Source organism: Schistocerca cancellata, chromosome 1, assembly GCF_023864275.1.
Source record: "Schistocerca cancellata isolate TAMUIC-IGC-003103 chromosome 1, iqSchCanc2.1, whole genome shotgun sequence".
NCBI lineage: Eukaryota > Metazoa > Arthropoda > Insecta > Orthoptera > Acrididae > Schistocerca > Schistocerca cancellata.
In genome coordinates, this window is record NC_064626.1 from 842,906,644 (window position 1) to 842,918,771 (window position 12,128).

A 12,128-nucleotide genomic window follows, 5' to 3' on the forward strand; every position below is an offset into this window, starting at 1 on the left:
AGGATAGGTGGCTACTCGCCACACGGAGGAATTATTCAGTCGCAGACAGGCACAATGAAAACTACTGTTAAAATACTAAGCCTTCTGACAAAGTCCTCCTCCTGAAAACACACACACACACACACACACACACACACACACACACGGTTACTGTCTCCGGCCACTGGAGCCTGGAGACAATGGCTGCTATCCCTTCCCCTCCCCACCCTCCTCCTTACCACCACCCAGTTGCGTCTCTCATCATGCACTGCTGCTGCTGCTGCTGCTTGCACTGTGGCTTCAGCTGCCATGCACCATGGTCGAATGTGTGTGTGTGTGTGTGTGTGTGTGTGTGTGTGTGTGTGTGTGTGTGTGTGTCATTTGGCCAAAAGGTTCTCTTGTTGTGCCTGTCTGCAACTCAGTATCTCCTCTATATGGCGAGTAGCAACTACTTCTTTCATAATACTGTTAAATTCATCCTGGATTTTCCATTGTTTGATATCATAAACACTGAGATACATGGAAAAAAAATACAACATCCTGCATAAAGATTAATACACGCATCCTTCACTACTTCTACAGTCGAGTCAGCTTAAAGAAATCTCCGACACCTGGCAGCGCTTTTGACAGCCTTTAGCTTTCAACTGCGAACCACAAACGGCTTTAGGTGAAAACGACAGCCATCTATAGAGCTATGAAGAGGTGTTGCCACAGAGATATTTACAAAATTGCATTCTAAACATGCAAACCAGTTGCACCCAGAGTACGGAAAGTGCACACTACAAAGACAGTGCATTTTTTGTTTCATTTCCAAAAATAAATTGGCAAAATGGATACTCAGGCAATGACGGCTTTGTCAGCTAGCACTTGATAAAAGGCAGTAATGATGGTCTGATGCACAATCACATTTTACAAAACTCAAATATGAAGTAGAATGAGTGATGAAGCACTCCTAAACGTGGACAAGACTAACAAGGGGACCGCACCTACTCTCCATCGCCGATTTTGCCCAAATTTACAGTCTGTCCAGAGCTTTGCCAGAAATTAAAGTGACAGAAGTGGAAGCTCCAGACAATCATGCATTTAGAAAACAGTATTTTCTGGTGCGGGTCAGGCCTAGTTTCCAGGCAGTGGGTGGTACAGTGGTAAAAGTACAGAATGGTAATCCAAGCGTCATGTGTTTGAGTCCCTATGCAGAAACTTTTCCTTTTCTTTCATTACTTTCAATTTTTACATTACATACACTGCAAATAAACTGAATTAATGCTCAATATTGTGCATTTATTAAGATTTTCATAAAATGCATGAAAAGGAATGGCAAAGGAAAATTTAGGAATATAAATAAATTTCCAGGGAGAGATTGTAGGGCATACAAATAAAATTAGATACTTTTATTATTTTACAGTTGGTAATTTACACATGCTGAGGCGATATTCATGATAAAAACAAAATCCAGTAATTTTCTCGGCGTATTGCACGTTATAATGACCGGTTTTACAATTACATTTTTGTTTCCAAGTATCATATAGAAAAACAAATTGCTGCTTACATTCATAAAAGGTTCTCTGTTATTACACAGTTTGGCAGCAAACCATGCTTACCACATCATTTTGCCAAACAATGGGGAGGATAGCTGATGATGTACAATTTGATGTATTCTAAAGCAGTCTTCTTGGGATGTGCTTGCTTTTTCTCTCTATGAATGAGACAAGAGCAGTCATAAGCTTTTTGACCAAATTCTTTAACTTATGACAGAAACAGATGTCGCAGGATTGCAAGAGCGGAGTACATTTGAATGTAATCCTAGCTTGAAAATTTTTTGAAATCCTAAATCTTCTTTCAGCTTTCCCCTTCATGCCTTTTGTGAAAGTATTAATGAATATATTTGAACATTATTTCTGTTTATTTTCAGTGTAAGTAACAAAAAACTGAAAATTTAAAAATGTTTCTGCCTAGGCACACAATCCCACAAGGTCTCCCTGGAAAACAGGTTACGATAAATGACTCGTGCCTCACATGACTTGTGCCAAAAGTGCTACTTTTTCCTTAATACTTAGCCATCTGAAGCTCCCACTTCAGTCACTTACATTTATGGCCAAGCCTTACATATACCACTGATGATTAGCAGGTGCAGTTCCCTTGTATGCTTATTCATTACAGACATTCTAAAATCTGTGGCTCTGTAGTCAATATACATACAGAAAACTGCAATGTGTCACTTATTTTTCAAATATTCATTTATTTCATTGACTTGTTAAAAAAGTGGATGGAGTTTTCTGTATTCATACTGGCTAAAACTGGTTCTGCAATTACTTTACAAAATCAGTAAGTGACAATTTCAACGGAGACTGGCTTAAGACTTAAATATCTGTAAAATTTAAAGGCATTTATTTCGACAGGTGAATAGTTGCATGTAAACGCTATCATTTTACAGCTGTGTGTTAAATGAGTGGGTCAAAGGAAAACCTAAAAAAAAAAACAAAAAGTACGTGATGACCCATTGGAATTAGCCACATATCACAAATAAAGAGGCTTGAGTTACTGTACACTTACGATTGCATCTGTGCTGGCCTCCTTGTAACATTACAGACTCTGTATTTTCGTCGCATTGTTCCACAATGAGTTATTTCAATTTTCAAACCTTTTATTTCTTTCGTGAATTTAACACGTTGGGAGTCTGTCAGTGGTTTACGCTGCTCATTTATATCCCGTATGTCCAGGACCTCACACATGAACTCTATAACCGGCTGTGCTTTGTAAAAAGCAGTTGCAGAAACTGTAAATAATAAAAAATAATAAATAAGAAGCAAAGGTGTGAAAATTTAGTACTTTATACTAAACAAACATAATTACATTAACACTCTACACAGACAACATTAAGTAATATCAATCTTTGTACTAAAACAAACACTCCTTGGAAGCAAAAACATAAAAAAATAGGTAATAACATAACAACTGTCTATGAAGAGAGGGGGAAAAACATCTCTCATGTACAAAATGCCACCAGGAAGCACTTTCATATTCTTTTCTTCTCCAGCAATGATTTACTGCATCACCAACACTTACTTTTTGTATAAGAACTTTCCAGGAACACTTACACGGTTCTATGCACTTCCTTTCAATTTCAAATAAGTAGCTTGAGTAACTTCTTTTACGGTACAGAAATGCCTTTCCCACCATTTCTCAATTTTGGGTGTAACATAATGCTGAAAATGAAGTGTACAGGATATATGTAAAAAATCAAATAGCAGGAGATGAACTTCTGGCAACCATTTAACATCTACTGTGTGCTGAATTTAAAGTGTGATTGTCAAATATCAGGATTTTCATTTCACCCAAATGAGCACAAATAAAGAAACTGACTTAACAAGATAAAATCAACTGCAACTAATAACATAATAAGAAAATTGAGGATGTATTATCTACCTCAAAGGTCAAAGCTTCAGTACTTTGCTGTTCTTAGGGCATACATTATTCAAGAGCTATAAATTGTCATGAAAAACAAACCGACATAGCAAAATCTATTAAACACCAATATAATTCAGTAAGTCACATGTTTTGATTAAGATCAACAGGTGACTACCATGGAAGAGAAAACATGACAAAAACACCACGCTTTAGGCTCCTCATCAGTTTCAAAATCAAGGAAAAATTTCGCCATACAGCAAAAGAGATCCCTGGCTCATCTCAGAATATGACTGGAGATCCACAGGTTGGAAAGTACTAATTCTTCTTACAATGAATAATGTTACTTAGAAACTTTATTTCAGTTGACATAAAGTGGTACTATGGTAAAACACAGTGGCATAATATCTATTTTACAGAAGTAATTAACACATATTTGAGTTTGCTTAAGCAGCAGCAACACTGGTTTGTTACGTTGTATTAGAAAAACCACTTAATGGCAATCATATTATAACAACATCCTCCCTGTTATGTGATATTAGGTTTCCATGGTACATAATTATTTTGAACTGATGTCAGGTAGTCCACAAGGTAGTGCCACCCAGATTTTATGATATTTTGGCAAGTTTATTTGCTGTCCTCCTCAGTTGGTCCTGATGACTGAGCATCTTTCTATGGCTGCTTTTTATATACTTGATGTCTCCTGTTGTCGATCCTGGTCCTTCATAATCAAACATGGGCCTGCACCCAGCATCATCAGCACAAAGCCACAAATAGATAAAATGGTGCCCCAGAGGCAGACAATGAATCACTGGGATCACTGAGGCCTTCGGTAGGTGGCCTTGATAAGGCATCAGTAGTTAAATTAAGTATACTTCATACAATACTCATGACAAATGGCTTGAGTGTGCCATGCGGCCTCTATAGCCATCCATAATAGCAGAAGTGTTGAAGTGCAGTATTTTGTGCACAGACTGACTTCTCGATTATGTCCCATTTATGCCGGGCGATCTGTGGGGCCAAATAATTTGCTTGAACTGTCCAGAATGTTCTTCAAACCTGACGTGAATAACTGTGGCCCAGTGGTACGGCGCATTGTCATCCATAAAAATTACATTGCTGTTTGGGAACATGGAAAACCATGAATGGCTGCAGATGGTTTCCAAGTAGCCGAACATAACCATTTCCAGTCAATGATTGCTTCAGTTGCATCAGACGACCCAATCCACTCCATGTAAATACAATCCACACTGTTATAGAGCCACCACCAGCTTCCACAGTGCCTTGTTGACAACTTGGGTCCATGGCTTCATAAGGTCTGCACCCCACACTAACAATACAATCAACTCTTACCAATTGAAATTGTGACTCATATGGCCAGGTCACAGTTTTCCAACCACTATGGTTCAGGAGAGGCGCTGCAGGCAATGTCATGCAGTTAGCAATGGCATCACGTTGGTCATCTGCTGTCACCAACTAACGCCAAACTTCACTGCACTGTCATAATGGGTACATTCCTCGTACATTCCACTTTGGTTTCTGCAGTTATTTCAAGCAGTGATGCTTATCTGTTAGCACAGACAACTCAACCCAAATGCTGCTGCTCTCAGTCTTGAAGTGAAGGCCATAGGCCACTGCACTGTATGTGGTGAGAGATACAGCCTGAAATTTGTCATTCAAGACAGTCTCAATGTCCCATGCATCTATCTCCAATTGTCATTTCATATTTAAAGTCTGTCAATTCTTGTCATTTGGCCATAATCACATCAGAAACATTATCACCTGACTCACCCGAGTGCAAATGACAGCTCTGCCAAACCACTGCCCTTTTATACTTTGTGTGCAGGATACTATCACCACCTGTATATCTGCATATTGCTATCCTATGACTTTTGCTACCTGAGTGTAAGTGATTAACTCAGTTCAAAGATCATAGGAAAGTAAGGATGCACCACCTAAATCTGTATCATGCCTAGTAAAACACTGAGGTATTCAAACCAACCTTGAGGTTGAGGACTGCTTTACCTTACTGCATGCCCGTTACTTTGGAATGTCTAATTTGTATTCTGAGATAACAGGCTCAATGGCTAAGAAAGTAGGATGTGTAATGTTATTTTGTTGAAGGGGATGGACTCTGAATTAGGTTTCTTTTAAGGCGACCTGAGGATAGATGATTTTTTTAATGCTGAATAACATGCTGAGCTCAAGCTCAAAGGCATATGCATAAATCTGGAAATGTGCCATCTGTTTCTGGTATTTTGTTATTCATTGCTATTCATAAGAGCTTAAAATCAGCAAATGCAAAACAGAGTATTCATGCCCAGGAAACATAATCATAATGAATGGGGAGGGTCTAAAGGGCACAGATCACTTCAAATATCTTGGATCAGCTGTGGCAAGTACATCCACACCTACATCACACACTGCAAACCACAGTGAAGTGCATGGCAGAGGGTACATCCCATTGTACCCGTTATTAGGGTTCCTTCCCATTCCATCCTCGTACAAAGAGCAAAAAGAATGGTTGTCTGAATGCCTCTGTGCGCACTTTAATAATTCTAAACTTGTCCTCATGGTCCCTTTGTGAGTGATACATGGGGGTTGTAGTATATTCCGTATCATCAAGAGTCTGCCAATTCAGTTTCTTCAACATCACTGTAACACTCTCTCATGGGTCAAACAAACCTGTAACCATTCACGCTGCCCTTCTCTGTATACGTTCAATATCCCCAGTTAGTTCTATTTGGTATGGGTACCACACACTTGAGCAATATTCTAGAATGGGTTGTGTGAGTGATTTGTAAGCAATTTACTTTATAGACTGATGCACTTCCCCAGTATTCTACCAATAAACTGAAGCCTACACCTGGAACTCTGCAATCTTAAGAAGGGGCACAGAGTGCAAGATGCATGGAAGAATTGGAAAATAATGTCTCAAATCCTCTATGACAAAGATATAAATGTCAAACAATTTTTAAAAATATCATTTATTTTCTATCCTGGTTGGACATTTTTCTACACCATGACTAGTTACAATCTCCTTGGATTACCTTCACATCTCTGTAGCAGCATCAGCAACCTGTTGTGCCTGTATTGGAACTACACATTAGAATACAAATCTGTGACAGGAATGACTGGTTGCTGATGCAATTGCATGGATCTGAAGACGATCCTGGCAGATTGAAACTAGTCATATGGTATAAAAATGTGTAATTGGGACTGAAAGTAAACAACAGTTTAAAAATTGTTTTAAAGTCGGCTGGAGTGGTAAACATCAAAGTCAAAGGGAAGGCAAATATGGCAGTTGTAAGGCTAGCACTATTGTATAGTGCAGAGACGGGAAATAAATAGGAACTAGCACAATAGGGTAGATGTAGCCATGATGTAGGTGTTGAGGATTACAAATTGGAAAATCCAGGAACCATACAAGTTGTTACAATGTCCAAGTGCAGGACAGAAGACTCCAGTGAAATGGACATATCACGAGAAGATACTGAAGTTATGTTGCAAGGAGACTGATAGATATGGCAGTGAAAGGTGCAAAGTGAAAGAAACTTGACAGAAATGTCAACCTTGCATTAGGCAGGAAAAGATGTAGCAGGAGAAGATCTTAATCTCATTCGCCACTGCAGAAGTATATTTCTTGCAGGTACTGAATTACTACCATCTCACGAGTAATCCACAAGCAGCAATCAGAATTTCTAGCATATTCAGCTGCCCCCGCCAGGAGGAACAGTAAATATTCCAGGAAATAGTGGATAGACTAATCTGAATGAAAAATTCCATAATGTGCTTGATTTTTACTGGTTACAGCAATACAACTGTTAAGAATATAATGCTCCTCAAATGTGTCAAGCACAGACAAATGATTAAATTCAAAGAACATTTTCCTAAATTCCACATCTGGCTTCCATGCACTTTCACAAACTGTCTTGACAGCACCACATGTAACTCTTCTGAAGATAATTTCAGCAGTCTTTTATGGGAGCAGCACTATTCATAACGACAACTATCAATTAGTGTATTGTGTTTAGTTTTTCTTTGTAGACTTTGCCTTTCAGCCATCTACTCAGGGAAAAAATTTAAAAGTATAGCTACAGAGTCTTCCATGATGGAGTCCATGGATAAAAAGCTCTTGTTTTTCTTATTGCATCAAATTCTGATAAAATCACAACTCTAATGCAACAAGTAAACCAAGAACTTTTTATCCAAAAAACTAACAGGGTAAGCTCTGCAGAAACTGGTGGCCAAAAAATGTGTCCTTTTCTGCCAATCAATCTTCCAGGAAGTATTAGGTTTGGATAATGTTTCATGTGACAATTAGAATGCACTGTTGCTTCATCATGTTGGAAGAACGTACCATCCTTTTAGCCAAGCCTTTTTCAATAATGCTGGAAACTCACTTTCAAGGCAGTCTAGGTAAGAGCGATCTGTAAGACAATGTGGTACGACAACAGGCCTAACCAACTGATTGTCTTCCTAACACACTACACATTTATAGAGAAACTGTCTTGGAAATGTCTGTTCACAAAAGCATCTGGACTTTCATCGGTCCATCAAAGTGAGTTACGAGAGTTACTGGAACCACCAAAACTAAAAATGGCTTCATCAGTACACAGTATTAACTGGATTACTTGGCAATTTGAAACTAGCCAATGACTAAATTCCAACCTCTACCTTCGTCTTATTCCTGAAAGTGTTAATTCCTTTGTAAATGATGAAGGCTGCACATACAAAATGTCCAACACTGATACAAGTAGAAATTGTGTGTGTGCTGGTGGTAGCACTATGTTCTAAAAAATGAATAATGCCTTATACTCCACCCACACTCTGCACATTTACATGTCCAGCTGAAATATGACTGTCTGGCACTATACGAAGCACACCCTATTTACAGCAAACACAAGTGATAACTCTTGAATTTGGTACTTTGCAGTTAAGAAAGTCTACCATTTCTGCAAGAAGCAGCAGCCACATTTCCATTACAAAGCCGGTATGTAAATACCATTTTGACATACTCAGTGTTTGTAAATGTGTGTGGCACGCTTAAAGAGAACAATAAAATTGGGCAACAAGTCACAACCACAATCAAACTGAAAAATTTAATTATGTAAATTCACATACAACTTCAAAATAAAAATGACAACTGATAAATCAACCCATAGCAACTGGAGTGCCAACAGGTGAAATGAAAACTTTACTCCTTGATTAGGAGTATATCTGTAAACAGTAAAAATTGGACCCATGTTACATGCCATGTTTTATTCAAATTAGCCTGTACTACCACCTCCTAAAATATTTACTATTCCTCCTGAAACCCCTGTTAAAACAAACCGTCTGCTTCCACCAGAATTTTCATGTGTCACAGAAGTCCTCGGTTGAGAAATTCCATTTTTACAATTAAAAATAAAGCTATAATCAGAAAATTAAATTTGTTACTTTATTTTAAATTGTCCTAATGAAGGCAATATACTTTGGCTTTCTCCAAAATGTTGCTCAAACATACAGTTAGAGAGGGAGGAAGGTGTCACATCCACTTGACTACAAGATTATTATACACTCATCACACACTCAGATTGGAAAGGATGGTGAAGGAAACTGCCCCCTTTCCAAAGGAATATTCCCTGCAATTGACAGTTTAGGGAAACCACAAAAACCTAAATCTGGATGGCCAGACAAGTATTCAAGTACCAGCCTCCCAAATGCAAATCCAGTCTTATCACTGTGCCACTTCAACTGGTCACTAGAAATGATGCTGCCATTCTATGTGGAATATAAATCACACTAATCTTTGGCCTCTTTCCATGAAACAACATTTTTGATAATATAATCGGTCCAGGCATGACTGTGTACTGAACCAACATGTTCCAAAAGGCCACATGCAAAAATGTGATTTTTCAGCAGGTCATTTCTCCAGTTCTACTGATCACAGGTAAGAGGTCACGTGTTTTGGATGTCCTCTGGCCTAGTGACCTCTCCGAAGAACAGTCATTTGGTAGATTAAATTCTGTGCCGGACTAAGACTCGAACATGGGACTTTTGCCTTTTGCAGGCAAGTGCTCTAGCCACTGAGCTACACAAGCACGACTCACATCCCTACCTAACAGCTTTACTTCTGCCAGTACCTCATCTCCTACCTCCCAAGCTTCACAGAAGCTCCCCTATGATACTTCCAGAACTAGCAGTCCTGGAAGAAAGGATATTGCTGACAAATGCCCGGAAATTTCGCCCCGCTGCAAGCTACACCACACAGTGAAAACTTCACTCGGGAAACATCTCACAGGTTTGGTTTGGTTTTGTTTCGCTTTAGGGCACAAAAAGAACTGGGGTCACATGCGCCAAAGGCAAAACTATAGAACACGAAGACAGAGAGGTGTTTAAATAAGACGTAATAGACAGCAGCTAAAAACGGGCAAGTGGAAAAAAGAGCTAAAAAAGACACCATACAGAAATGGAGGTTCAAAACTAAAAATTAAATGGTCTTTGCCATATTGCTTTGGTGGATAAAAAGTAAGATGCAGTCGACAGCCCGCACATCATTTGCTAAAACAGCCGATAACCCAGACAGCAAACCCAAACGGGAACGGGAACATTCCATCAGGAAGTGGTGGACAGTTAAAACTTGAGTGCAATGTGTACAAAGTGGTTGGGAAGGGCCACTTAGCAAATGATGATGGCTAAAAAGGCAGTGCGCAATATGCGGCCAAGTAAAAATAACCTCCTCCTGGCGGTATGGCTGAGAGGAGGTCATCCAAGCCGCTGGGAGAGGCTTAATAATCCTGAGCTTATTCCCGTGAAGGGAGGAGCATTGATGATGCCACACGGACACCACCTCCCGAAAGACAGCAACACAGAGATCATTGGAGGGGATATAGGTACTCACGGACTGAGGTACGAGGACTGCAGCTTTGGCAGCAGTGTCAGCAGCCTCGTTTCCTGGCAGACCGACATGACCAGGAACCCACAGAAACATCACACTGGCTCCACCAAGAGTGAGCAGTTGACAGTTTTCCTGGACCTGCTGCACTAGGGGATGGGCGGTGTACAGCACACATAGACTCTGAATGGCATTGAGTGAGTCTGAGCAGAGGATACAATTGAAAAGGCTGTGTCGCCGGATGTACTCTGTGGCCTGATACAAGGCAAAGAACTCGGCTGTAAATACTGAGGAGTGTGCCAGAAGCCGTTTGAAAGACACGAGTGCCAATGGCGAAGGCACACCCGACCCAACGGTCAGTCCGAGAGCCATCAGTGTATACAAAGGTACTATCACGAAATTCCATGCAAAGGTCGTGAAACTGAAGGCGATAGACCGAGGCTGGAGTCATGTCCTTAGGAAGCGAATGAAGGCCAAGGTTAACATGGGCTGCTTCACGAAGCCAAGGTGGTGAAGGGTTCACACCCACTGGGAAAGGTCCAGGTAGTGTGAAGTTAAACTGCTGTAGCAAGTGCCAAAAATGGACTCCAGGAGGTAACAGAGAAGAAGTACGAGCCCCATACTGACGATCAAAGGAATCATCAAAGAAGGCATAGGATGGGTGGCCACGCATAGCAGGTAAACGCATGCATACCTGCTGAGGAGAAAGCCACGGCGGTAGGACATTAGTAGTTCAGCATCTTCAGCATACAGACTCTCAACCAGGTAGGTGCAAAAAGTGCCAGTGGCCAAACGGATGCCACGATGGTTGATAGTGTTGAGCGGCGTAAGAGGGATAGGCATGACCTTTGTCAATGATTAAAAGAACACCATAGCTATACATTTATAAACGAAAAAAAGGGGAAACACAAACAGTACATGTGTACAAAGTCTAAACCGTTACTTAACTTAATGGTGTAACCTCCACCTCACACCGGCCTATGTTTAATATACAATCAAGACATCACTGAAGATGCAGCTCAGTGAGACAGGTTCTTGGAGAACTGACTTAAATGGCAAAATTGTCAACAAAAACTAAGCCAGAGATTCCCGGTGGGAGACAGGTCATGATAGGGTTAATGGTGATAGCAAAGAGGACGACACTCAGGACAGAGCCCCGAGGCAAACCGTTTTGCTGGATAAAGGTGTCTGGCAAGGCAGAATCCACACGCACCTCGTAAACTCGATCTTGTAAAAATGCCTGAAGAAAATAGGGCAGGTGGCCATGGAAGCCCCACGTGTAAAGAGTGCAGAAGATACCAGATCTACAGCAGGTGTTGTAGGCCTTCTCCAAATCAAAAAGCATGGCCACTGTCTAGGATTCCCGCAGAAAATGATTCATGACACGGGTGGACAAAGTAACGAGATGGTCAACTGCAGAATGCCGTCCTCGAAATACACACTGTGCACTTGTCAGTAAATTGTGAGACTCGAGCCACCATACCAGCTGGGCATGAATCACATGTTCCATCACCTTGCAAATGGAGCTGGTAAGAGAGATGGGGTGGTAGCTAGAAGGAAGGATTTTGTCCTTACCGGGCTTAGGTATGGGTATGACGGTGGCTTCACGCCAGTTTCCGGGAAATGTGCCCTCTGTACAGATGCGGTTGTACATGTTAAGCAGAAGTGCTGGCCCAAAAGAAAAAGGTGCTGCAATATCTGAATGTGGATGGCGTCCGGCCCTGGGGCGGAGGATCGGAACGAACTGAGAGCATGATCAAGCTCCCTCATAGTAAAGGCGGCATTGTAGCACTCACGATTCAGAGAAGAGAAGGGTATCGCCCTAGCCTCCTCCACTCATTTCTGATGGAGGAAGGCAGGGTGATAG

General features: G+C 40.7%; 1 protein-coding gene across 2 annotated transcripts in view; it reads right to left on the reverse strand.

Annotated features, from left to right (window-relative positions):
* The window catches only part of LOC126188913 (protein argonaute-2), a 216,883-nt gene that overhangs the window by 101,881 nt on the left and 102,874 nt on the right, over positions 1-12,128 (reverse strand). For both annotated transcript variants that reach the window (XM_049930625.1, XM_049930633.1), the window contains one exon: positions 2,533-2,755. In XM_049930625.1, the coding sequence (XP_049786582.1) occupies positions 2,533-2,755 (223 nt within the window). The remainder of the gene's footprint in view (positions 1-2,532; positions 2,756-12,128) is intronic.